This window comes from Ptychodera flava, chromosome 12, assembly GCF_041260155.1.
Source record: "Ptychodera flava strain L36383 chromosome 12, AS_Pfla_20210202, whole genome shotgun sequence".
NCBI classification, from domain to species: domain Eukaryota; kingdom Metazoa; phylum Hemichordata; class Enteropneusta; family Ptychoderidae; genus Ptychodera; species Ptychodera flava.
The window spans coordinates 12,890,512-12,917,218 of record NC_091939.1 but is presented as its reverse complement, the minus strand read 5'-3'; the positions used below and the strand labels follow the sequence as shown (position 1 = coordinate 12,917,218).

At 36.3% G+C, this 26,707-nt stretch overlaps 3 protein-coding genes across 9 annotated transcripts in view; 2 read left to right on the top strand and 1 right to left on the bottom strand.

Moving 5' to 3' along the window:
* The window catches only part of LOC139145045 (centromere protein J-like), a 62,650-nt gene extending 61,546 nt beyond the window's left edge, over window positions 1-1,104 (bottom strand). For 3 of the 5 annotated variants that reach the window (XR_011554890.1, XM_070715969.1, XM_070715973.1), the window contains exon 1: window positions 740-1,104. The gene's annotated coding sequence lies outside the window, so the exon portion shown is untranslated. The remainder of the gene's footprint in view (window positions 1-739) is intronic. The other 2 variants (XM_070715971.1, XM_070715972.1) reach the window with 2 other exon arrangements.
* A 196-nt stretch (window positions 1,105-1,300) lies between these two features.
* Window positions 1,301-10,718, top strand: LOC139145047 (uncharacterized). The gene is made up of 4 exons (XM_070715974.1): window positions 1,301-2,162; window positions 3,084-3,198; window positions 4,418-4,563; window positions 8,552-10,718. The coding sequence occupies exons 1-4, from the start codon at window positions 1,702-1,704 to the stop codon at window positions 8,733-8,735; spliced, it is 906 nt and encodes a 301-aa protein (XP_070572075.1). The 5' UTR covers window positions 1,301-1,701; the 3' UTR covers window positions 8,736-10,718.
* A 1,910-nt stretch (window positions 10,719-12,628) lies between these two features.
* LOC139145044 (uncharacterized protein PF3D7_1120000-like) lies at window positions 12,629-25,968 on the top strand. Of its 3 annotated transcripts, none has more exons than XM_070715968.1 (8): window positions 12,629-12,789; window positions 14,008-14,482; window positions 15,753-15,875; window positions 16,622-16,780; window positions 19,273-19,388; window positions 20,534-20,636; window positions 21,440-21,571; window positions 22,539-25,968. In XM_070715968.1, the coding sequence occupies exons 2-8, from the start codon at window positions 14,096-14,098 to the stop codon at window positions 22,581-22,583; spliced, it is 1,065 nt and encodes a 354-aa protein (XP_070572069.1). In that variant the 5' UTR covers window positions 12,629-12,789; window positions 14,008-14,095; the 3' UTR covers window positions 22,584-25,968. The 3 variants fall into 3 exon arrangements, with proteins under 3 accessions (XP_070572069.1, XP_070572067.1, XP_070572068.1); XM_070715966.1 differs by having other exon boundaries at window positions 22,322-25,968; XM_070715967.1 differs by lacking the exon at window positions 12,629-12,789 and adding an exon at window positions 12,878-13,011 and having other exon boundaries at window positions 22,322-25,968.
* The last annotated feature ends 739 nt before the right edge of the window (window positions 25,969-26,707 follow it).

Here is a 26,707-nt window from a genome sequence, read left to right as displayed (position 1 = left end):
GCACAAAACAATGGAGGGCAGAATACATAAAGAATACCAAAGGGCCTCCCATGGGACTGTGAATAAAACTCACTCAAAATTACCGGTACTTGTATAAATTAAACACTTTGCCAATAAACTCTTTTCATAACCTAAGTTTACTTATTTAAGTCCGTGTAAGCTGGATTTGTAAATCATGGATGAAGCCCTAGACGTATATCATCCCTTGAGCGCCTACAGCAAGCAGCAATATTGGATGCTTAGAATACCTCTTGCAATGTAATGCCATGTATCAAAGCTTCATTGGCAAAATATAACAACAGAATCTTTTGCGGACCATACAACTTTTTATTGTCGCCATGTCTTGTACACATAAGCCTTACGGCTATAAAATATGTGTGCATAGTAACTTGTACCGTGTAAATTCCGGTACCAGAATGCAGTGTAGTTTTCACCCTGGACTCTCGGTCTATTCACGCAGAAGACCCATTTTCTGCAGGGTTTGAAACCTGGGACGAGCGCCAGTTTACTTCGGAGAAGCGGTTCACTTCGCTATGATAGTATGACAATGTACAACGCACCACCGCACCGCGTGCTTGTGCCTTGTGGCAAAGCACTGGCCCTGAGTCGAGACGTGAACCACGTTACTGAACTCAGTGGAAACTGACACACACACTTAAGAATTACACATGTGAACAAGCAAACTGTCAAAGTGCACGGTTTCTTAGGAGACAGAAGGAAATAGTTGGGAGCGACATACCCTTATCCTCATAAACGCTGCGTCGATTTCCAATGTCATACAATAGCGCTGCACTCCAAATTTCTATCGTGCACCCTCATGCAGCTCGGTGTCGCGGTACGACACACCACCAGGCACCGCTACCAAAATCTTTCCACAGTCACTCTTCAAATTTCAGTCAACGACAACCTTGTTTATCCGTTAATTGCTCCAGTTTTCGAGCGAAAAGAACACAGTCTACCGTATATAAACGACAGTCAAACTTTAAGCCTACGAGGCAATCGAGATTTCACCTTGTCAATTGGAATTCAAATCCCTGCATACAATTTACAGTGTAAACATCGACTGTACTCTACATGCGTGCCCCGCCATTTTCAATTTGTGACCTTGCATCCTCGAGTGCGATACCGATATTTAGTAATTGTGCAACATGACACAAGGCTCGTAAATTACATAAAAATTGTCACATATTAATATTAATTGATTGTATATTATTACAAATATTATTTGAGGGAAGGAAAGTGGAAGTGAAGACGAAAATCTCTTTCAGGAAAATATTGATTGGAACGAGGATGACCCTTGACATATGAAAGAAGGCTGAACAGGAACTCGTGTGTAATTCGTTCGGCTAGGCTGCTGATGTGCTGAAACGTTGGAAGACCGAATTCATCTGTTCCATTATATCTACGAATTCTCTCAACGAAGGAAGAAGTCTTTCTGTTTAAAGTAAATAATTTAATGACGCAAGACGGGTGTTACACTGTTTATGTTGCGGGAAAACAAGGTATCCCACAGAGTGATTCAGTGTGAACTGAACTCTTGTTATTTGAAGCGTCATGGAGTAGCAGGCCTGCAGTTGTGTATCATTAGCAAAACTGTCGTTATGACGACAATGTAACCCGTATCCAATTACTACTACTTTTCTCTAAAATTGCTCCAATTTGTAAGTCTTAGAGACGAGTCAGAGCAAGCGGGAAGCAACCATGCAACATCGTTATCGTGATGAGCCACAGTTCATCATCGTCTTTCAAAAAGAATCTATCTTCATCAGTGAGAGGACATCTTTAGAGAACCAAAGTGATGGAAGTGATAAACAGGATAAATACCTCAGATTTCAAGATCGTCAACCTGAACCGTCAACTGGTGAACTCACAGAGAAGGGTCAAATTCAAACGGAGATAGCGAAAGTTTCTCTGATGATGGATCAAGTGCTAGCCACCTGTGTCATGAGCCAATTGCTCAAATCGCATAACTTCTTGCAGCATTTCATCAGATACATTTGCACTGTGAAGAGAGTAAGGCTTGCAAATCAAAAGGTGATGAGTGTACGACTGAATAAAACTGCAAAAAATCTTAAATTATCTGCAAACAACTTTATAATGTTTATACATTTAAATAAAAATATTCAAGCAAGCTTGCTCCAGATTGGACAAGACTTATCGTGGTAAGTTCTGGTCATCAGTTTCAAATGAAGTATTTCTGTCGGCTTGACAGGATCCTTACCATCAATCCCGTTCAAGTAACACAGCAATCATTTAAAAAACAAAATTGTTTGTTTCAGTCGTGTACATCCAGCCTTCAAGCTAGGCAATGTTCATTATTGACAAAACACAGTCGGGTACGAGCTGGTCATATGTGCAAGCTCTGTGCATATTCAACTAGCTGCATCAATTACATTAAACATTTTATACAAACTGACATGTGATCACTCAAAAATAACTTGAAAGCAATTTTCCGTGAGGGACCAACACTTTCTAGCAGGCAACTTTGAAAAGTTGCCTGCAGGATTGTCTGGTTAATATTTTCCGTAAATTTTCGAAATTGTGAACAGGTTAAACCTGATACATACAATAATGATATTCATGTGCATGATTTTACATCCTATTTCATTATACTCTTGAGGGCTATAGCTTTACGTTACAGTTACATGCATGTCAATTCGTAAATGGTAACCTGTTTCCATACTGAAGCATGATCCTATCATCAACATTTCCTCTACAGAAGGTCGAGCTTTGCAACAAAAAAATGATGGTTATTCCAAATTTTAATAGCGGCAGGAAGGTTAAGCAATGAAGGAAGGTGTACTTGAGTTTTTCTAGATTTTACACATGTATCAGTCAGCAGGCTAGTACTTTATATAATATGGAAAGCTTACAGTTGCAATATTATGTCCAGGGTATTTCCATCATGTTCATGGCAGGATTGCCAAACCGAGGTGGTAAAAGGCCATAGTCTCCTTTCCTTGCATAGTTTTTGATTCACAGAAGGCTTCAACTGATCCTTAGACCCTGGTATTATAGGGCATGAACAAATTTTGAGATATATGCTATAGCAACAGACTAATTTTTCCACATTTTCTTCCAAGGTCAAATCGTATGGTTCCGCAGATAAATGTTCGAATTCATTTGGAAGATGCTTTTTCCTGGTTATCAACTCTTGGTGGCGCATACTCATCTCTTGGAGATACTTACATACATTGTGTAAGTTTCATTATTCAAATTTATAATTCCCCCCTTTTTTTTTGCAACTTTCTAATATTTCATCAAAGGCCCAGTAGATACATTATCTTTTATTGTTCTCTTTCGATTTGATTCAATTTTAATTGTACTCCAATAACATACTGTTTGAAACAAGGCAAGGGCCAGAATATGTATTATTTGCCTGATTTCAGATGCTGGATACCATTGCAAGATATGCAATGCTCATTATTGCATAAAGGCTTTCAAAAGAGTAAAAATTCATGCAGTGTTTATGATGCGGGGATAAGTAAAACCAGCAGTCCACAGTTCAGTACCACGAACTCCTTTTTTTTTTTAATCAGGGCAGAGAAATTTGCCATCTGCTAGTTGAACTGTCTAACAAATACCATTGCCCTTAGGGACCGTCTCAGATTGTCGCATAAGTTCATGAACGAAATTCCTTCGTTTACATCAAAACCCCCTCCCCCTAAACGAAAGTTCAAAAGTGCGAAATGTTGATGCCTGCCTGTAAGTACAATGTCGCATTTTGCTATAGCTACTGAAGAATATGTATCCCCTGACCACATTACATCGTCAAGTAATCAATCAAATTTGGGTACTAACCGTCATCAGTATGACACGAATGAGTCGGAAATATACAGCAAAATTTGTTCGTATGAGTATGCAGTTTTTGTTAATTTTTACACACAATGTAAAGAGAACTTGTAATCATAACATAAAAGTGCGAAAGTGAAGTTCACTAATTGAATGGAGGTCAAACCCCCTCCCCCCCTAAACGAATAAATTTTGCTTCTTGAACTTATGCGACAATCTGAGACGATCCCTTATGTGATTATGAACATATATACAGGATTGCAGGAATGCTGACACTGGTCTGAGGATGAACAGATACAAGATGCATTTGCTCATCCTTGTGAATGGTCAGTTTTTTGTGCCACTTGCCAAACTTCAAAATTTGTTTATAAAATTTGGAACCTGAAACATCACATTGTACATAATAAAGGTGTGTTTTTTATCACACTCCTAAACTTGAATTTTCATATCATTTACAGTGGCATTAATATTTTACTCTCATGAAATTTATGTTCCTCTCATCTCATTTAAATACCAGAATTTTCCCTTTTTAGTCTTTCCTCAGAGTGTCATTACAGGAGTATATCAATAAATTATTGATATACTCCTGTAATGACACTCTGTCTTTTTTTTCCAATACACCTAGTCTTCAAGAGCTGGCAAAATCTCACTTCAACAGTTGTACTTGGCATGGTCCCTCGGTGAGCCTTTTTTAGAGTCCAGATGCAAACTGTTCCTGGCACAAAGTCTCATGCAGAGGGGATACCTGAGGCAGGCAAAGAAAATCATTAGGTAGGTGATATGAACACTGCCCTCAACGGCGGTATTGAGAGATCTCACGCTGCCTCTTCTGACAAAGTGTTGACACACAACTGTCAGTTATTATGACTGATGCATTAGTTTGAAATGGCATATTTATTAGAACAAAGCAAAGCTTGTCATAGAATGTCGAAGTGATTATGGTGTTGACGCAAGCTGATGGAAGCTTAAAAGTATCATATGCAGGAGGACATATTAGGGTTAGCATTGGTGACAGTGAAGCCTTCAGTTTCACTGACAGTGACATCGTTATTTGAAATCTGACCTCTATCACTGCAGCTGTATAGGTGTGCTGGATATGTAAAAGTTAACTTGTTTTGATGTGCTGCCCCATATATCATGATGCCAAATGTATCCAGGCATTCTTTTGTTTCGGAAAAAAAACTGGCAAATCAAACGATAAAGAAAACCCAATGGTATGATTTCCAGAAACGGCTTTTGCTTTGACAAGGGAGTTTGCCATTCACCATACTTCAACAAGACTAGCAACACTCATGGAACTAAACATCGAGAAATATATTCGGGACTACGGCAGTATAAATTGTTTGACCACAGTGATTGGGATTCATACCTTGATTTTATTCCTGCATGGGGACGACTGAATTCAAAAACAGATTTACTATGTGTGTGCATCTGTCAATTCACACTCCAGGGAGCATAACCAGGTGACCTCCACAAGCATGAGTAACACTTTATTGAGCCTCTCCAGAGAGATATGTGTCGTTACAGTGTAAATATAATAAATTCCATGCCTTACAACTTTGTAAAGAAGTCTAGTCAGAGAGGGCGGCATCATAAAAAAAAAAAACGAGACAAATATACATAAATCAGATTCTCTGATCATACTATGTTATTGTAGGCTCCGAAAAATACTTTCATTCTGATTGTTTCATTTTACTGGGTACAGCAAAATAAAAATCAAACTAACCTAGCGTAAGTTTTGATTTATCAGTTAGATATTTAATTTGATTTGTATCATGGGAAGATTAGATTTCCAAGAATAGTAGCCATTGTTACTATTGAAAAATGTTTCATCTCACTGTCACAGTACATGCAGTTTCCCTTGCGCCGTCCTTAGAGAGGGGTTGATGTGTACGGCAGCAGTGGTCTTGCAAGGTTGTCTGTGATAGGTACAACCTCATCATATTTTGTACACTGACAAATTGTAAATCTCTTAATCAATTGGATTAGGATTACATCTTGTGACGCACACGAAAAAAACTTGTCATGAATGAATGAATATGATGAACAGTGAGATTCAAATAAGTGCAGTTTCTAATGGATATACCAATATGATGCTATGATACTTGTGTACCTCTTATTTCTGATGATTTAACCTTTTCACCACCATGGTTTGGTCCAAACCCATTGTTTTCTATGGTAAATCTGGACCTCTATACAAGGAAATGGGGGTGAAAGGGTTAAAGTGTTTTTTTTAAACTCTTCTGCAAAAATCATCAATTTTTAGCCTAATTGAAAAAGAAAATTGCCAGAAAAAGCTGTCCACATCTGTTGAGAGCACTTAATGATGAAAATATAGCTGCTTGAAAATTTCAAGTAAATATGGTGAAATTCATGCTGCTGAATGCTCCTCCAAAGTCAACTATGTATTGCTTGTGCAGAGGCACTCTCAATGACTAAAGAAAGTTTCACACTTTACATTCAATGATAAAGCTGTTTGCAAATTTATTGGATTTCATGAATGGGCCAAAAATACAGTTGAGAAAGAGGTATGTCATAGGGAGCAGTGTTACCTGTATATCTGTATAATTGACAATGGTTTAAACTAAATGTCATTACAGTCAGTGTGGTATCAACATTGCATTTCTGTTGACTCATTCTCTCAGCTGTCTGATAAATGAACACCCCAAGGTCTCTGCCGTTACTTTAAAATATATAGTTTAAACATAGAGAGCCATTTTTCTTTAAATATCTTATCAGAAACTTCAAATTTCACAAATGTATTTATCACTCATATCAGCTCAAGGCATTTCTGTATAAATATGACAGGGGTCATAGCTCAAAGGGAGTTGTAAATATTAAGTCGATCCATTATGTTTTTACATTTTTAATTCAGAAATGCGCATATTAGTCCCCACGGACACCGTCCAGGGGGACTTATAGGTTTGGTCATGTCCGTGCGTCTGTCCGTCCGTTCACACAAATATCTTAGAGATGCCTTGAGCGATTTTTTTCAAACATGGTACAAGGATTACTTCATATGTCATGCAGATGCACGTCGATTTGTTTCTGATACGATCCAATATGGCCGCCAGGCGGCCATTTTATTACGATTTTTTCATGCCATAACTCAGACATGTTTCAACTGATTTTATTCAAAGTTGGTACAAGGACATTGACCAATGTCATACATATGTACGTCTATTTTTTCTGTGATATGATCCAATATGGCCGCCAGGCGGCCATTTTGTTACGATTTTTTCATGTACAGAGCCATAACACAGGCATATCTCAACCGATTTTATTCAAAGTTGGTACAAGGACATTGACCTATGTCATAGATATGCACGTCAATTTTTTTTGTGATGCAATCCAATATGGCCGCCAGGCGGCCATGTTGTTACGATTTTTTCATGTACAGAGCCATAACTCAGGCATATCTCAACCGATTTTATTCAAACTTGGTACAAGGATTACTTCATATGTCATACAGATGCCCTTTGATTTGTTTGCTTATACGATCCAATATGGCCACCATGCGGCCATTTTATTATGATTTTTTCATGTACGGAGCCATAATTCAGACGTTTCAACCAATTTTATTCAAAGTTGGTACAAGGACATTGACCAATGTCATTGATATGCACGTCAATTTTTTTTGTGATGCGATCCAATATGGCTGCCAGGCGGCCATTTTGTTTCGATTTTTTCATGTACAGAGCCATAACTCAGACATGTATCAAGCAAATTTATTAAAACCTGGTACAAGGACATTGACTTATAGTGTACATATGTACGTCAATTTGTTTATCGATATGGTCTGATAATGGTCACATGGTGGCAATTTTGTTATGATTTTTTTCATGTCGAGAGCCATAACTCTGGCAAGTCTCAACTGATTTAATCAAAGTTTGTACATGGACATTGACTTGTGTCATACATATACGTGTTGATTTTTTAAACAGTAAGAGCAAATATCGCTGCATGGCAGCGATTTTGTTACGATTTTCTCATGTACTGAGCCATAACTCAGACATATTTTCACCAGTATCATTCAAAGTTGGTACAAGGACATTGACCTATTTCATACATATGCTCGTCAATTTGTTTAACGGCATGTAGCAGTATCATGTCAATTATTGAAGTTTTGTAATTAGGCTGATATGTCAAGAAATACTGCATCAAATTTCATGAAACTTTGTACAGATGTTAAGCTGACAATGCTTTAACAGTGAAAAAGACATTTATCAGTGTCATTTTAATTAATTTGTAATTGCATATGTAATGAACTTTCCTAATTAGAGTGATATATCCACAAATACAACGTCAAATTTGATGAAACTTGATACAGATGTTGATCTCATAGTGTTGTAAATACTGCATCAAACTTTATGAAATATGGTACCGGTGATAATCTGTTAGTGTTAGGATAGTATGAAAAAATGTTTTGCAACATCCTGTCGACTAATTCCCAGTTGACTCATGTAATGACCTTTGGGATAGTGGCCTACATTGGTTTTATGTTTTCATCACCATGGAACTCATTCTTGGCCATTGAGTGCCATCTGTATCAAAGTATTTTTGTCACAGACCTAATGAAGAGGACTCTATCCTCTCTGAGGACTTGTAATCAAAGTACCCATTAACAAAAGGGGACTGTGTCATCAACGATGACTTGCTTTGTATATACCATGAGAATACATAAGTTTATGCCAAGCAAAATACTATGATACATTCAATTCTTTAGGTGTTTTATGACATTGCATGTTGTTTGTTGCAGGCAGCAGTACAAGTTTGCAAAGGCTGCCCTCTATGGCCGTGATGAGAGATTGGTGACAATGTGCCTTGGAACATGGCATCGACTGAAATACTTCTATGAGCTTAGGAGAGAGAGACGGGCAAGGCGTAAAGGTCGTACTGACGAGAGAAATGGTCTACAAATAAGAATAGATGTTAAAACATAGAATGGTATAACACTTCCAATTCCTTGTGTGGGTAGTTTAGAAGATAATCTGTGTTTTCATCTTATTTGCAGTGTAAGCAAATATCAAGAGATTTTCAAGGCAAATGTTTGTCACCTAAAAATGTAGATAAATGTTTTCCTGTGGGTGTTGCAATAACGTTTCTATAATTTTTTAAGCAAACTATGATGTTCCAAAGTCATGTTACATCATATTATGTCAAAATTTTATATGCAAAGAGGTGTGAAAGTTTGTGATATTTTTCACGATCATTTACAGCAAAATGTCTCTGAGAACTCCAATGCCAGATTTTGTGAAAGAATTTGAGTAATTATGGAGTTTGTGCATTTACAGAAGGTGAATTAGGCTCTGATCATCATATCTTAACTTTTATCACATGTAAAAAAAAGAGCAATAATTATAATTATCAGCATGTTACATGCCTCAAGAATGGCCAAAATTTCAGCTGTAAGCGCATTTCATATACCTGCTTGGTGCACCTGTGTTGATTGTCTTATGTAGCAGAGAACTTGGTATGATGAGAGGGTGCCTTATATTAAATACCACCCTACTACAGAAAACGGCATCAGATCTATGCCAACTGGTGCAATCAAGATTCCATCTGTAATTGAATCCCTGATATAGGAGAGTGGTGTAATAAGGGTAGAGCTTATCGTTCCAATCAACCATGTAGGATAACATCACAGGCGTGCAAAGCACTCACTACTTAGATTTAGGCCTTTTGTGATGCTTGTATGATTAATATTATAGAAATAACGGGCGACGCGCTGACCATCAACGTTTATTTGTGGGTAAGGGCGAGAGGAAAGCCAAAAATAACGGGCGAGGCCTTCTGAGCCCGTTAATTTGGCTTTCCTCAAGCCCGCGCCCACAAATAAACGTTAATGGTCAGAGCGGAATCTGTTATTTTCATTATATTATCAGCGAACCCAAGAAAACCGTCAAAATTTCCGAAAATTTCAGGAGCGAATGACAACTGGGCCCCAGAAACTGAGCAACACGCGACGCACTGTCACGCGCGCTGTAAAAAATTGGCAAATCTGGAGATGTTTTCAGAAAAAAGTATCTCAACTTGACCTACAAGTGCTCCATTTTATTTTGTGATTGATTATGATTTACGTTTGAGCTGTAAAGTTACGATACTTAAAGTTGTTAATCTTATTATTCATATTCGCGGGTGTATTTGTGGTCAGTCACGTGGTTCAGCTCGACCAATCAAAATGCGACGGTCAGGGCATGGTAATATAATTAGTTTTCATGGGTAATGAAATTTACGATTTGTTGATTTGATGATCAGTATGGTAATGCCTAACAGGGCTATTTGCATGTACAGGTTTGTTTGTAAAGTTACCTCTGCTCATGTGGCATGGGACACTGCTGATAGAAATTGTGACAAATTTTTTTTCTAGTTGGAGCCAATAACATTTCGTTTCTAATGTTCATCGTACATTGGCAATCACCTATTGAGCTACATTTTCTTTGTTTTTGCATGCCTAATTTCCAAAAATGTAATTTCGCATATTAATGAATGGCATGACTAGCCCTATTCTATGTGTTGTTTTTCCTCCACAAATGTAGCAGAATTTTCTGTACGTGATGATTCAAAGTTGTTAATACCAAGTATCGCCCGTTCAGTTGTATTGTAGAAACATCCCAAAACTAACAACCTATAAAGTGGACATCTCAACATTTACTGTATATCAATGCTGATATTATTTACAGTAAACGCTATTACTATAGTCTGATATTGGCATGGATGTATGAAAATACAGTATGTCCTTTATGGTGAACATGGTAGTTACTGTCTTTACAATATTTGTGTAAGAGAGGTTTTGTGTTGGTAATCAAATGTTAAACATTCAGGAATCTGCTTGGATTTTTCACCCAACTTGATTATAAAAGAATTGATATTGATTTTGTACATTTTGAATAAAGATGACAAGTTAAGTCATTTCAGTCAATTTGAAAAAACTGTCTCTCAGGGTTAATTTGTTGTGTAGTATTTCACGGCACTGCATTTATCATCAGATGGCGCTTATTGCGTTGTCAGGTTTCTAACTAAGTATTTCACGTAAGTGCAACTCTTAATATAGCTGCCAACTAAAATTCAAATGAAGTTTTTCTCAAAACACTTGTCCTTATTACTGTTGCTTGTGATCATATCCTTTAGCAAATAATTGTTTAAGTACGTTTCATTCATAATGTTGTTGATACCAAAGTACGTACCACTCTCACTATTACTGTGAGCTAAATTTGCAAAAGTATTATCAATAGTTTCAGACAAATATGTATTTTGCATGTCAATGATGGAGCTATGACATCATCATGAATTGATCAGCCCTACTTTTGCATGCAGTATTGGGTATATTGAATGCTATGATCACATATGTACAATCAAGTGCTGCGTGTGATTCCATTCTTGTGTGCACCTGTGAGAGTTAACTAAACTTATAGCTTGTAAATCCTTCACAAAAGTGGTGACAATGTGTGATATTAATACTTATTGTAGGTATTTTTTTTTTTCCAGGAAGCTGTGATTGATGATTCAAAATCTCAACTAAATGAAGGGTCTGTTCGCTCCTTGAAAGTCCTTGAATTTAAAATCCTCTTGAATGGTCCTTGAAAATGTGATAGTCTTCAAAAACTAATAAGCCACCCACAATTTCCATAACTCACAAATCTATTGGTCATGATATCATAAATACACAAATCTATTGGTCATGATATCATAAATACGATTTATTATTATATGTAATAAAAAAAGTACCTGGAAAATGGTACTTTGGACTTTAAAAAGTCCATAACATTACTGGGAAAGTCCCTGAAAGTCCTTGAATTTAATGTGACTGTGATTGTGTTGACCATGTACTTATAACCCCAAGGATGAAGGATTTGACTTTTCATGCAAAAAACAAAAGTTATTCTGATATGCAACACTAGAGGACATTTTAATATGGGGATCGCCGGTAATGCAATATAGCCAGAATTTCTTTTCCTTCCTAATTTTGACTACTGTGCTTGCACAGACCGCGCTATTTATTTTAAAAGGAATACCAGTTTTTCCCGACAAATTGTTGTTTATTCTTTGCCTACAGTACCAAAGTTAAGGACGACAGTAGTTTATCGATGCATGAAAAACTGTTCACTCGTAATATTCCCCAAATTAACAACTGGAAACACTTGTACCACAGGGGGCTCTTACTTCTTGTTTATTTGTGTCTGTGTTTGTGTGTATGTGTTTGTGTTTGTTTATTTATTATTTTTAATAAAATAACAGCGAAAAGCTGTTTTGTTAATATTTGTCAATAAAGAGCAGTTTATTTATTTATTTGTTTGTTTGTTTTTTGTTTGTTTGTTGATATGTATTTCCGATGGTTAGGGTTAGGGTTAGGCTTAAGTTAGGGTTAGGGTTAGGGTCAGGGTTAGGCTTAGACTTATTCACTCCCCCTATAGTCTAACCCTAACCCTAACCCTAACTTAAACCTAACCCTAATTCTAACCATCGGAAATACATATCAACAAACAAACAAAAAGACAAACGAACAAACAAATAAATAAATAAACTGCTCTTATTTGACAAATATTAACAAAACAGCTTTTCGCTGTTATTTCATTAAAAATAACAAATGAAAAAAAAACACAAACACAGACACAAATAAACAAGAAGTAAGAGCCCCCTGTTCTTGTACCTCTCGCCGTTAGTTTATGAGAACAATTTTCCCCCCGAAGGGAGAGCGTCTCAGTTCTCGGCAGCCAAGGACATAAGATCTCTATTTTGATTGCTTGTAATATTTGCTTTTATCCAATCAAGTAACAGCTTTGCAGAACTCTGTCCAATGGCAGATCTCGTTATATTCGCCTTTGTGTAGGCGAATACGATCGCTTCCGTAGTTACAGCTGAACGCCAAAATGGCTTCCTACAGAAGACGATAACACTTACGGTGTAATATTTGTACAGGTGTCAATAACTTCAAGCGTTGCGTGTGATTTGCACATTCTATGCCAATGTTACAGTAGTGTAACGTTCTCTCATAAGGTGAGTCACGAGTTCGCGGTGTCAGTGTATTATACCAAGCAGTTAGAACTAGAAGTATTTCTAATGTACTCGTTCAGTACCAGTTGTTTGCCCGTACGTTATGCAGGCTAGTTACGGCTGAGCGCCGCTATCAAATCGCTGGCGCTGTTTTCACACACAGCTGACAAGATCATAAGTGATTTAAGGAACGGTGCAAGATACCGTCCTGGTTATTCATCGCAGGTAAACATGTTGTTATTTTCCGTTTATTTATGTATTGGTATGCGTTCGAAAGAATAGAACGAGACCACCATACATAACTTTACATATGAAATCGATTTAACGTGCTCGCCGAGGCAATCAAAGCTGAGTCATCGTTATAAGCGCGCCGACGATACAGGCGTATAACAAGAAATTTCTGCTAAAGATAATCTTATTCTGCGACCGATGTTTTGTTATGGAGCTCAGTAGACTTGTTTTCCTTCCCTATGTCACACACTGACATTCACATTGTCGACACGGACGAGGACACGCTCATAACATGGGCCATGATGGGGGTAGAAGGTGACGAGGCTTCCAGTCTTCAAATTCACATTCCCAAGCTGTACGGGAGATTTAATACTCGAACAAATTACCCGTTCATTGTTATTTTACCGCGAGGCGTCAACACGCCAAAGGAATTCACCTCGCTTTAGGCGATGGCGTTCATATCATACGTTGCGCACAACTGTACTATATAACAATCGCATTTTGCGCATTGTACCACTTGTAATTCGTGTTGTGGGAGACTAATCTTTCTTTCCACAAACAGGGTATGCATATCGCGGCATTGAAATTGACTGAATTGATCGCAAAAAATCGATTTGTTAGACAACAAGAACCCAGATACACAGTGTATTAACTAATACTTTAAAAGGCCTCACACAATTGAAGCATCAAATAAGTTTACAGCGCCAAGTTGGAAAAAAAAAGATTTTAAGTTAGTTAATCACACAAGGGATTCATGATATCTACATCACAACTCAAAACACTTTGTCCACATGTCAAGTCTATGGAATTGATCAAAGGTTTGAGCAGTAATTTTTTCATAAGATTCCTATTCATTTTGCCTTTGTTCTGTCCAAATCTTACAATTTTCAGTTATATAGAACCATATTGGCTGCATGACAGCAAGTTGCTCATTCAATCTTAAATTTTTGATCACAAATAAGTAATAATGTTGTCTTCAATGCGTTTCAGGATTTGATCCGTCCATTTTTGAGTCTTCTGTGAAGATGAGAAGTCAGCTGGAAGACATAAGCCAAAATTTGTTCCCAACTTCAGTTTAATGACCTCAAGAGCATCTCGTAACCATGGTTACTCCGTAACTGTCAGTACTGGAGCCAGTGATTGGGCCGTCTCAGTCGGATCAAAAGATAGTAACAGGAAACTACCACAGATGGCGACACCAAGGAACACAGCAGCAGCGCACAAAACAAGGCGTTTAGGGTCTCCCAGAACGATAAACAGTGTAGCCGGTGCCCAGACCAAATTCCCTCCGCTGTCAAGGCGGTCTTTGCCGGACAGCAGGTCAATCAAAAATTACAATGAACTTCAAGGTGCTTTACAGATTACAGGGATTGACACTGAAAGCCCTGATGGCAATACCAGTCCAACTCGAGCCTTGACTGCAAGGTCAGACACGGCAAAGTCAGAAGAGATAAAAGATTTACAGGTAAACAACTATGATTGCCACGTAGCTCAAAATTTGTACGCTGACATTTTTCTATTTAGTCCGTGATCTGGCTATTTTCATGTGAAGATAAAGAAAATTTAGAAAAAACTTTGCTGTAGGGAAACCACAATGTTGAAGACTAGGTTGTTGAAGCATAGCAGTTTTCATTCCACTGTCTTGAAGTTTGAGAAAAATTTGCAAAAATTGTCATTACCTAGACAATTCTTTCAACTTTTCAATAATGACATTCAAATGACTAAGTAATTGTTTTCAAATTGGTTTGCCTTAAAATGTAGAGAAAACAACATTGTTTGCCCATAAAATAGATTATATGGCCACTGTCCTTGATAAAGTCAACACTCAACCCTAACTATGTTGTAAATTTTGCATTGTGATTGTATGCAGCACAGTCAACTCAGAAACATTTGATTATGTACAACAATTTACTACCTGACAAACAACGAAAATGTCTCATACATTTGGCAAGCGCAGTGTACATCTTTCTAACGCATACCAGATGGTAGCACATAGAGAAATAAATTCAATAGTGCAATTTAATAAGGCAGACAGAAAAGTGTTAAATCAGATGTTGATTCCATGGTTAGTGCATTTATAGTACATGGAAACCATGTAGTGTTCACATTCATGACTTGAAGTTCATATCAACAGGTGGTTGTATGCACAATTTATGTCTTGTCACTGTGACACAAAGTGAATTCTGCAAGATACGCCCTTTTGTTATGGGATTTTAGCTTGACCCATTGTTTTCAATGGCACTGTATGATTTCCATAGAGGAAACGGGAATGAAAAAGTTGGAAATTTAATACATCATATGTTTGACAAAACCAAAACATTCTATTATCCGCACTTGAGATACATGTAGACAGTATAAGAACCATTTTAGCCTATCAAAACACACTTTATCTTTTTCTGAACACATAGTGGTTAAGTTTAGAGGTCATTTTCTTCAATTTGCCAAGTTTCATTCCATTGTAATCTGTATTCTCATCTGAAGAAATTTTCTGCAAGTTCAAAGTCTTTACAGTCCTGTTAGTAGAATTCAAAAGGAACGGATAGTGGGGTACTTTGAAAAATTTGATCCCAATTTTTGACTGAGGACATGTTGTTAGTAAATTACAGCATTTTAATGCATTACACAGTGTTTTTGTTATTGGATCATATCCAGCAGATGGTTGTGCGGAAAATAAAAGGAGTGAACTTTGACCCTGTGAAACACTGACTTGAAGTATTTTGTTGATGTTTACACAGGCAAAAGAAAAACAGTACAAAAGTAAGATAGCATCACTACAGAAGCTTGTGGATCAGCTGAAAGCTGAATTGAAAACCAAACAAGAGGAGAATGACAGCCTTCAGTTGAAATTACAGGAAGTGGTAAGTTGAAAAATTCTGTAGAATAGTAAATTACGTCAAGAACCAGAACAATCATATATTTTTTCAGAAAAATGCTTGTGAATGATTTCGCTATCATTTGGTTGTTATGTATCAATGGTTGTTACATAATTTTGTATGTTTGACTCTGTGTTTAATTTTAATTTAAAGCTGAACTTTTACTGTCTGAAATTCAATTTCCCAAGAATAACAAATTTACTAAATTTTAATCATTTTGAAAGATATTTCATTAGCCTAACATTACCGGGGTACCTTGATTTTGCGTTGATATCAAACTCATGCAAGAAAGCGAGAGAACACCATCCTGTGTTGGTGGTGAATGGGCTGTTAACTCTGTCCACAAGTACCTTACCTGAAGGACTTGAATTTGAATAAGCTTATTTCAGTTCAAAGGTCAACAGTTGCCATGGAACTGAAAATGCTTTCCCATGACCTCTGAGTAAAAGCTCACCTTTCAGTGACTGTGTTTCAAATAGTTTGTAAATTGCATCAATTGCATCATTGATAACTATGACTGGCTCCAAAAACATTTTCACAAGTAACAAAGGATTTGAAAATCTAAGTGAAAAAAATAATTGATAGCTTTTCCAAGTCTTGTAATTTTCTGAATAAATGTCCTTCCGGTAAAATGTTTTTGGTGCCACCATTGCGCATTTATTTCTGTTATGCCATGAGATCTCAATACCCCATTTGTTATACGGATCATTATTCATTTTACTTACAACCAGGAGCAGAAATATAAGAAACTGTATGAGGATGAGAAAGAAAGCCATGAGAAAACCAAACAAGAACTTAAAGATGCGTTAGAACTTTTGAAAAAGAAGGAAAACCAAATCACTGAACTCAATTCGGAACATGAAAAGAAAATAAAAGAAGTAACTGACAAGGTAAGTTAATGTTTATTCAAATTAATTCCTGTTTATGTTTATTCTGTGGTACAACCCCATTGGTTTCTATGGAAGGGTCAGCTCCATGTGGAAAAGTAGGGATGGGAGGATATCAACAAAATTTATATGTGAAGGGCATTAAAGTATAGTGTATATACTTTTGAAGTATCAATCACAGAGCTAGGTCTATTGCCAAATAAATTCATGCATAGTCATTAAAAGTTTTTGGGTGAAACTTTGGTGATTTCTGTGAGTCTGTTGAATGCCTTTAGGCTTCATGGAAAAAAAAATGAAAAAACTGAAATCGAAAATTAATACATTCAAAAGCAGCAGGTTAGTGTGTAAAAAGCAGCTGATATTTGATGTAAATTTCAATTGTACTTCTTAGGGCTTAAGAAAATTGCAGCACTGTATTTTTGTCCTGTGCCAGAAGATCATTTCCCTACAGAGGAAAAGATAAATCCATCTTGTGAGTTGCTATCTCTCACCACTGAACCATAATACTTGTAGAAAATACTTAATATTTAAAAAGATGTGACATTTTAAAAAATTGACCAAATATCAAAACAAATCAGTAAGTGCACATCTGTCTCCATATTCTATGAAAGGCAGACTTCATGAGATTTCAGTTATTGAAGAGGTAGCAATATTCAATGGATGGATTTTTCACATGGAAGCTTGGACATTTCTCTCTGTCTGGCATTAAAGGCATCTATCCTTTGTAGCTATTCAGCTCTCATTATACTGGTGGACTATTTCTCATAAAAAACTAACAAAAAGGCAACATAACCCATTGTTCAACAGATTGGTCCTATTGATAAAGAGAAAAACATTCAATCTATGCTGGAGCCTGTGGAGACTGACACTGTTTTGTCATAATAACAGAACTTAGTTCCTTTGCAACAGAGAATTCAAATATCAGATACGCTTTGAGGCAGTACCCTCTTTACAAACTACAGTTTGACAGTAACTCATGTTCTGTGCAAAGACACTCATAATCAATAATTAGAATCAGGGGTTAATATGTAAATTTTTGTCATAACGAGAAGTGAACAGCCTTAAATTTACCAATATTTGAAATCTGTAATGGCTAGTTCCTTGGTGTTAACTGTAGGTAAAAAATTGGATTTTCGGTTTCAGAAAAAATAAAGATAAAAGTGTAGAATTCCATCAACAGATATAAAAATAATTCTCTTGAAACTGTAATCTAGTGATGAATTGTGTGAAACTGTTTTGAACTTGAATATCTGTCTTCTGCTTCAACACAACATCTCAGTTGTTATTTGCACATCTTTTAATAGTTCAAGAGATGTGCTCTGCAATACAAAGAAATGAAAGGAAACCACATGAGTTTCCTGCAACCAAACAAAGAGAAATCAGACAGCGTTGCCAAACTCTACTCACAATCATACCCACCATTGAGTATTGATAAGACACTGGCAATTGTAACTTGTTAGCGAGGTACAATACGGTAAAGGTAAACTATGGCAACAGACAAACAAACGTTTAAAAATGTACCACCAGGTGAGGTCGTGACTTCTCATAATAGAAAATCAGGTATCTGTTTTACTCTCTGGAAAGTTAATTATTTTGAATCAGTCACGCTCTGGGTGTTTTCTATGGAATGATTGATATTTTGGTCATGCTAATTATTGTCTGTTGTGCAAAATCGCCTGCAGTGAATTCAGCAGATGAAATAAATGCAATTAACCTTTTGGTATTGACATATTTGTCTAGACATTTTTAATGGCTGGCTATTACATCCCAGATTGTTGACAGTATACTTTACAGCACGTGTTGCCATTGTTGACTGAGAGCAGACAAGGAATTTTTTGTTCAGGTTTAAACCATAATCTTCACAAGATTTTGATATAGTCACAGACAAAATGTTTTTTCAAATTCCTTGCAAACCTTTCTTGTGTAATCCAAACCGCTACTGTTATTTTAGCTCATGAATTAGGACTTTAATATAATTGGAAATACAGGCAGTGAAGATGTTCCAAGGTTCTACACACCTCAAAGTTGACAGACATTAATTTATTGTCCAAACCTGAAAAGTATTGTACAGATTTGTTGGTCTAAATATCTAGCCAAGAGGCGCATTCTACCTTTCAGTTTAGATGAGTACCTACAGGCTAAATCAGCCATAATGTTAAGAAACTAAAGAATACAGAGTCTCTAAATTTCTAATTGTGGTCACTTTTCTGATCATTTGTATTCCATATTGAGACTGAGGAATAAACCTCTAATTGTATTTCCTACATTGTTATTCTGAACTTGAAGGGTAAATTCAAGTTGACGGTCTGAAACATATTTTGACAACGTTAAAACTACTGTTTATTTGAAGTACAAAACAAAATTGAACTCAATGGAGAAATTCTAGCAAAGGCAGTTATAGTATCCTGTCCAGAGTCATTATAAAGTGTCATCTTTTGACTCTTTACTTGAGGAAGCTTTCAATCAATTCATGATTCTCCTTTATTTTTTTTCAGTATGAAAACAAATTGCGGGAACTCAGGATAGAGAAAGACCGAGAAATAGCTATACGGGATCAGAAGTTGGACAGTTTGAAAAAGAAAATGGCTGAAGCCCTGAAGGACAATTCATGGTAAGGTCAAGGCTGTATTCCAACCTGTTTACGATAGTTTGTGAGTGATTTGGTCAGTCTGTTTTGAAGACTGTACCAGTGTTCAGACTTTATGTACTACATAATGTGCACAAGGTGATTTTGTTAGGTTAAACTGTGATTTTGTAATGACTATGAGCATACTAAGAATAATGTAATTTCCAATTTTGTGCCTGCAATGAGTTTCTTTGTAAATACAATTGAACCATACGACTTATTTTTCTGTTATAAAAAAGTTACACAAGTGAGTGTTCACATCCTGATATTACAAAATTGACTACGATTAATATGAACTAACATCTTACAGATAACCAAATTATTTGCTGTCACATGTTACTTTTAAACAGTGGAATTTTTTTCTACTTTAATCCCCAGTTTAGGTTTCCATTTTTCTCACCCTTATTGATTGTACCCTGAACTTTAACCTTCATCAAACAAAAACAAAACACACTTCACTCTAAATATACCTCCAACAAATGAGACACATTATTTGAAATCTTTGCCCTTTTCCTCATCATTGATTCTCATACAGATTTATTGTGTATGCGAATGTATGTTTTACGTGCATTGTACTCCACTATGCAAGAAAATTAGTTTTCGATAACAGAAGCTCAGTGAAAATTGACATTTTGCACCTATCCAAAGCAGTGAAATACCAACAGCATAGAACGATGACTGTATCTATGTTCAGACTACAAGAGTTTAGCTTCAGCCTAATCATGTTGATGTGAAGGATGGTTCAGAACAAACACAAATTTTAGACAAGGCCCAAATTGTGTATGAATGGTTTATATTGGCCCTGGATCCAGTTGATGCCCTCTCAGTTGGCCTAGAGTGGGGTCGATAAGTGACTTGAGTGAGGTCAAGTGACTCGAAAGGTGGGAGATTCACATACATAGCGTGAATGTAAACCAAAATTTTTTCTTACCTTACCACAATTGGTATCCCTTGACCTGAGTGTGAATCTAACACTTATATACATAATTTCCATAAATTTAAATGCTTAATCGGTGATTACTTATAGGAATAAATATAAACACATTTAATTAATTAATTAATCAATTAATTAAATAAATATAAACATATTTAATTAATTAATCAATTAATTCATATTTGTATCATTTCAGGGAAAGACAGCAGCAGCTGGAAGAGTTGAGCAAAGAACTTGCAAGAATAAATGAAGAATGCAGACTTCTGAAGTCTAAAATGAAGGCACTCAAAGTTAGAGACGTGAGTTCATAAATGCAGTGAAATTCCGGTGAATTTTTTGTACAAAGGTAGCTTTGTCACTTTATCAGTGCAGTTACAAAGTTCACTGTCAATAATATTGCCCTTGTTTGTAGCAAAATGCAGCCAGGAATGACTTGATGTAGTTTTTATATTGTGATTGAATTCAAACCACAAACCAAGCTAGGTCTTCTTTTCTATCAGTTTCACGGTAAAAAGCTTAAAAAAAAAGCTTATTAAAATGTAGTTTTACTCTTTGATGCAAACACCTTAAAGTAATCTATGAGTCTGTATTAAATCAAAGGCCAAGAAGTTTGAATCAGGCTGATTCAAAATGACGTTGAAATGACAAGACTCACGCAAATCATGCATGCAAACGATGAAAATTCGGCAGTTTGTTATCACTAATTTTAGTTGTCGAAGCCATAAAAATCACAAATCAATTCACTCTGTCAGACTTCAACCAAAACACACTGGGGTGATTCGGGTATGTTACCTGGGAATCTATCTTGAAAGGGTTCAGCCTCCAAGCATGGGCTGCAAAATAAATCTGGGTAAAAACAGACCACCCTTGTCTTAATTTCTGTTGGCAGCAACCAATATCACTCATGGGACACCGTAAACCTTCTGCATCACAATCACAATCTTTGCTGTTACATAAATCACTTATTCAGTGTTGCATGTACAACATGTCAGATTAAAAGCGGTGATTACCATCAACTCATTATCTTGTAATCGGGTATGGTAGTTTGTATCAGCATCTGTACATGCTCTAAGACAGTGATTTGTAACTTGTTGTTTCACAGGACAACTGTCAGAACTGTCAAGCTCTGATAAAACAAGTGGAAGAAAAGAAAGCCACTATAGAGGGCCAGGAAGCCACCATCAAACAACTTGCAACATTGTGTAAGAAATTTGAACTTCAGTTAACCCAGCAGGTAAGGCATCTGTCAAGTTCATTGAAAATCAACAGAAAATAACAAAACTAGAAATTTACGCTTTCATCTCTATAATTTTTGCAAGTGTTTGAAGTGATTTTTATGATTCAACATTTACATTGGACACAAAGAAAACAATTCTGCTCTTCTTTGTTAATGCATGCATTTTGTGTGTATGTGACGGCGCACATGTGTATACATGTTCCTTACATAGATGATTACAGATCTAACTAAAAGTCAGGTAAATTCTTAGGGATGGAATCTCCAGTAATGATTACGGCCTGACTAAGGTCATATACTCACAGCCCCAAGCTTATATACTGACAGCCCCCAGCTCATATATTACCATTCCCCAGCTCGTTGCTCACAGCCCCCAGCCCATATACCCTCAGCCCTGAGTGGTTACATGCTCTCTGGTGACCTAAGTGTAATATTCCAAGTTATGAATGATGATCCAAAGTCTAAGGCTTTCAAAGTTGTGCCTCCCCTCCCCCATATATTATGGCTTAATGTCATTCTTCTCCTCCTTGTTTGATCATACATACACATATGAGCACAAAGATGATGATGGTGATGATGATGATGATGATGATGATGATAAAATGATCAAAGACACGAATGCTAAAGTTCAAAACAAATTGAACCTGCCATAGACACAGCAGTCAATTTAATATTCATTTTGAGCTATTCTACCATAAACACAACCCTTTGTCCTGCGGTGACACTGTCCCATATTTCTCTCTGTTCCAGGACAAACTATTGAAGCAGTGGGCAGACAGTAAGGGGTACGACGTGGGAGCTGTACCAAATAGCAAAAAATGATGCACGCAAATCAGAATTTGTTTGTAAATCGACTTCAGCAGATAGCATGTACATTGTGCAGACAGAGTCAAGACTTTTTGTACTTTTTGGTTGAGACGACTACATAAACCAAAAACCGTCCAATTTTATGGTTTGTCCTTTGTAGGAGGAGTTTATCATCCTTGCCAGACGTGTACAGAAACATCCATAGTGTAGATCAATACTGATAGCTGTGGCGTCATCTTCAGACCAGTGATTACGGCGATAACTACCAGCGCCTCCAGGATTACCAAGTTACCAGCCAGCAGGTTGATGATGCGATAACTATCACACTATCTTCTGACCAGTGACCAAAAGGAAAACTACCAGTTCTTCCAGGGATTACCAAGTTAACATTTAGTGCGCTGATTTTTTTTTCTGAATTTAAACTGGAACAGGAATTACGCACCCATATTTCAAAGATCACCTTATTTTCATATTGTTATGATAATACAGCATTAAAGGACATACTCGTTTGTATTTAGTCAGAAACTTTGGAATTCAACCTGAGAATGGAATACAGCAGAGATGTGGATATGTAGCATGGGCTTTTGACAGTAATGTGTGGCACAGAACTCATGCCTGTGTGTCTCCAAAACTTGTTATACAAAGCTTAACTTGACACCACCGAGTATTACCGCGTATGTACCTGGATCTGTAGGAGTAGCTGCACGCCCGTGGAATACTGGACCCAGTCGTCTTCATGGACCATGTAGAATTCTGCTTACTTACAAAACCACTCATTTCTAATCCTCAATTGTGTCAGTCAGCACTACCAAAGTCAACCCATATTTTTTTGGTTGCCTTGTTGGGAAAAAAAAAAAATTAATCCTTTGAGTGCTGTAATTTTTCCCACCAAAATTTTAGTGCAACATTTTACCAATTATTATGAATATTTTCTGTAATTGCTTTGATAATTTTTGACCAAATGGACATTGTGTTTTGTTGGCTACAGTTTATTATCAACATTGTGGCAAAAATCTAAAAAAAATTGACTGAAGTATATTTTATAAAGGCGACAAAAATTGACTTTGGCGCTCAAAGGGTTAAAAATCGTTGCACCTGGTAGATATGTCACTGTGTGTATGAATCAGATGTATGCACTGCACAGTTCTAAACAGTGAACTCAAATGCTGCACAGCTTGGTGTGTGTCAGTGCTACTGCTGCATCCAAACATTCCACTTGTTTTTTTTTGTCTACTGCTTTTTAGATCTTGTGATTTCAAAAATAATCCCATTAATTCCAAAATCAATAATAAGAACATGTTGACCATTTACTAATGAACTCTCCATTAACTGAAGTTTATTATATCGTACCAGTATACTGATGGTGCAAATACAGTGATCTGATCGGTCGAGACACGAAAAGAACCGTGGTATATTCGCGATATACCACGGCTGGCAAACGGGCGAGCTATCGGCAAGAGCAAATATCCTCTTTTTGACGTTCCATGCCAGAATTTCAATATACTGTTAAGATATAAAAGCAATAAATCACACCCAGCGATGGTATACCACTCGATTTTGACCAGTTCACTTCATATATGCACTCGCTATCGCAAACTGGTCAAAATCTCGTGGTATACAGACACTGGATGTGCTTTATTGCTTATTACATTCCAGCCGTTGCGTTGTGCAGTTATTCTGCTCAGCAAAATATTTGCAATACAGCACTGTTGGAACAGGCAGAAGTTTTCAGCTAGAGAAAAATTCCCTTTTTGATGTTTCACACTAGAATTTCAATTTAATGTTATGATATAATAGCAATAAACCACCTCAGCAATAGTTACATACCACTCTATTTGGACCAGGTCACTCAATACATGTATATGCACTCGCTCTCGTACTTATGTCGTGAACTGGTTGAAATTTTGCAGAATACTGTCGCTGGGTGTGGTTTATTGCTTAAATACCGACCAGTTATTGGTCTGTTTGAATTGGAATTTGAAGATTTGAAGCACTGAGTGATATGTGATTTGTAAAAAGTTATGTTCATTTCTTTTCCAAAATATGTAAAAATTCGCAAATTCTATCAAAGATTGAACTTTTTCATAATATAACTTGTAAAAATTGTCCAAAGTAAGGCCTAGTCTTTATTCAAATAGTTTTTATTTCATGTAGATAATATATGTAAATTTATACATATGACTTGTACATTGAAAAATTTATGCAAAGATTGAACAGGCAGAATATGATTGTTTGTTGAAAATTTTTGTTATTTTGCTTTAGAAGTCATTATTCCATTACAAGCTATGCAGTACACATCTTCTTAAATTGTACTACTTGTACGTGAGGTTGTCCTTCGTTAGATTGGTGAAAAACTTCCTTTTAATCCACAATGGTTTTCCTCCAAGTTGTATGCGCCTCAAAACTGAAATACATAGAATTTCCTTAAGGAAACTTAAAAACATTTTGTTACCAAATCAACAGTGAAAATCAGGGCTTATTGTGGAAATTTTGGTACAAGAGAAGTAAATTACCCAACATTTAATGATGTTTGAAATTCAAAATGGCCGCCATACCTGTGTTAATTCTATGCGAAAAGGAAAATTGTCGATTTTCACTGAACTAAGAAAATGAAAACTTTACATGCTACAAAGGCTGCAAAACAAGCCCCTACAAGAAGTATATCACAAATGCTTTGGAAAAATTTGAGTCTAAATATCTGTCCTTGAGGCGCATCCCATCTCAGATTTGGCACTGTAGGAACAAGACTGGAACAATGATAAAACTTCTACTGTCCTCTGTCATGTTGTACACATTATTTGATTTTTGTTTTCAACATTCATCCATTTACTTTGCAAATACATGGAAACTTTCTGAGCACATACTGTGTAGACACAAACTTATTATCTTAGGGCTAGGGATCTTGATAAAAGTCTGGCCACAGTTAAAATGCTCTCACATTGTGGTTTTCTTCCATTCTGTTAGTATTCTTTTTTTAAATGGTCATCCAAATTGAATTTGTCTTCCAGAAAATGTTTAAAAAATTACAAAACCCAGTCTTAGAATCTATTGTCAAGTCACTTATCTTCCACCAACCCTTCCTATATGTACCCACCAGAAAATATTCAACAGACTGTGATTATAAATATTTTTGGCTTTATAAGTCATTAGGAGATAATGTTGAAAAAGTGGCAGTTTTGCTTTCTAAATGATTTTCTTATTTATTCCGTATAGCCATACTTACATTCTGTGCCAAAATTTGTTTTGTCAAGTTTAGAATATGCAAATTTTGATGAAAATGTCACATACAGTGAGATTACAATGAACGAGTAGAGTTACCATTCATTGCTGAATTGCAAAATTTTATTCAAGAATTCACACGATTTTACCTGACATCATATGAACTTATATTTTGCATATATTTAGTGAACTGAAGTTTTTTTTTGTTCTCTTCAAAATGTATTTTATTTATTATCAATGTGGTATGTTTTTGTAGTTTATAATAAGTTTTATTGATGTGATTTCCCTGAAAGCTGGTGTTACGAAGCAATTTTAATTAATGATTTACTAATTGTGTTCAATAATGAATAAAACAATTTGAAGAGCTAAAACCTGTACGTCTTTAAGATCTCACGATCTGAAAAAGTTACTCTTTCAAATAATTGAACGTGACAGCAATGGGGACAAGTGAGGAAAATGAGTTGGAACGCTGTAACCAAGTGGTGCGTTAAAGGTTTTGCAGACACATGACTTCAGGGAAGACAGCTGCTATGTGTTAATTTAGTTCTAATTAAAAAGAAATAGTGAGATTTGGCTTGAAAGTGAATGGAGTAGGTTCGATTTTACTGTACACATAATGTCACACAGCAGAAACATTGAGTATGACACACCAATACCTAACGTTAATTTGTACTGAGGCTAGGTACAGAAAATTCCGATGTATGTGGCACTGAACATGCTGAGTGACTGTCAAACTGATGCAAAATGGAATTTATGTAACCCATTTACAATCTTCAACTGACCTTTTCAGCTCATAACTTGGTGGAATCTATTGTATTCTTGGGGCCCAGCTGTACCTTCATGAAAGGAAATCAGTAAGAAGTTTCATTGATTTTGGTTGTTTTGATGTTGAGTTCTAATCTTAAAACCACTTTTTTGTGGGGGTCAATGCGCATACCGGTAATGTAATTACGGTTAACACGTAATTGAACAAATATTTACTGTATTCAACATTCAATAACACTGCAGCCATTTTAAAAACAATTGCAAGAAAAAGAATTCAGCATTAATGGAGATACGTAACATTTTAAGTGATGAAATTGGAAAACCCCTTTCCATAATTGAAAGGTA

Coding starts and splice junctions, on each gene's coding strand:
- LOC139145044 (XM_070715966.1), top strand. CDS start 14,096: ATGACCTCAAGAGCATCTCGTAACCATGGTTACTCCGTAACTGTCAGT. Junction 19,389..20,533: donor GCCCTGAAGGACAATTCATG/GTAAGGTCAAGG, acceptor GTATCATTTCAG/GGAAAGACAGCAGCAGCTGG. Junction 20,637..21,439: donor AGGCACTCAAAGTTAGAGAC/GTGAGTTCATAA, acceptor GTTGTTTCACAG/GACAACTGTCAGAACTGTCA.
- LOC139145047 (XM_070715974.1), top strand. CDS start 1,702: ATGCAACATCGTTATCGTGATGAGCCACAGTTCATCATCGTCTTTCAA. Junction 3,199..4,417: donor GAGATACTTACATACATTGT/GTAAGTTTCATT, acceptor CAATACACCTAG/TCTTCAAGAGCTGGCAAAAT. Junction 4,564..8,551: donor CAGGCAAAGAAAATCATTAG/GTAGGTGATATG, acceptor TGTTTGTTGCAG/GCAGCAGTACAAGTTTGCAA.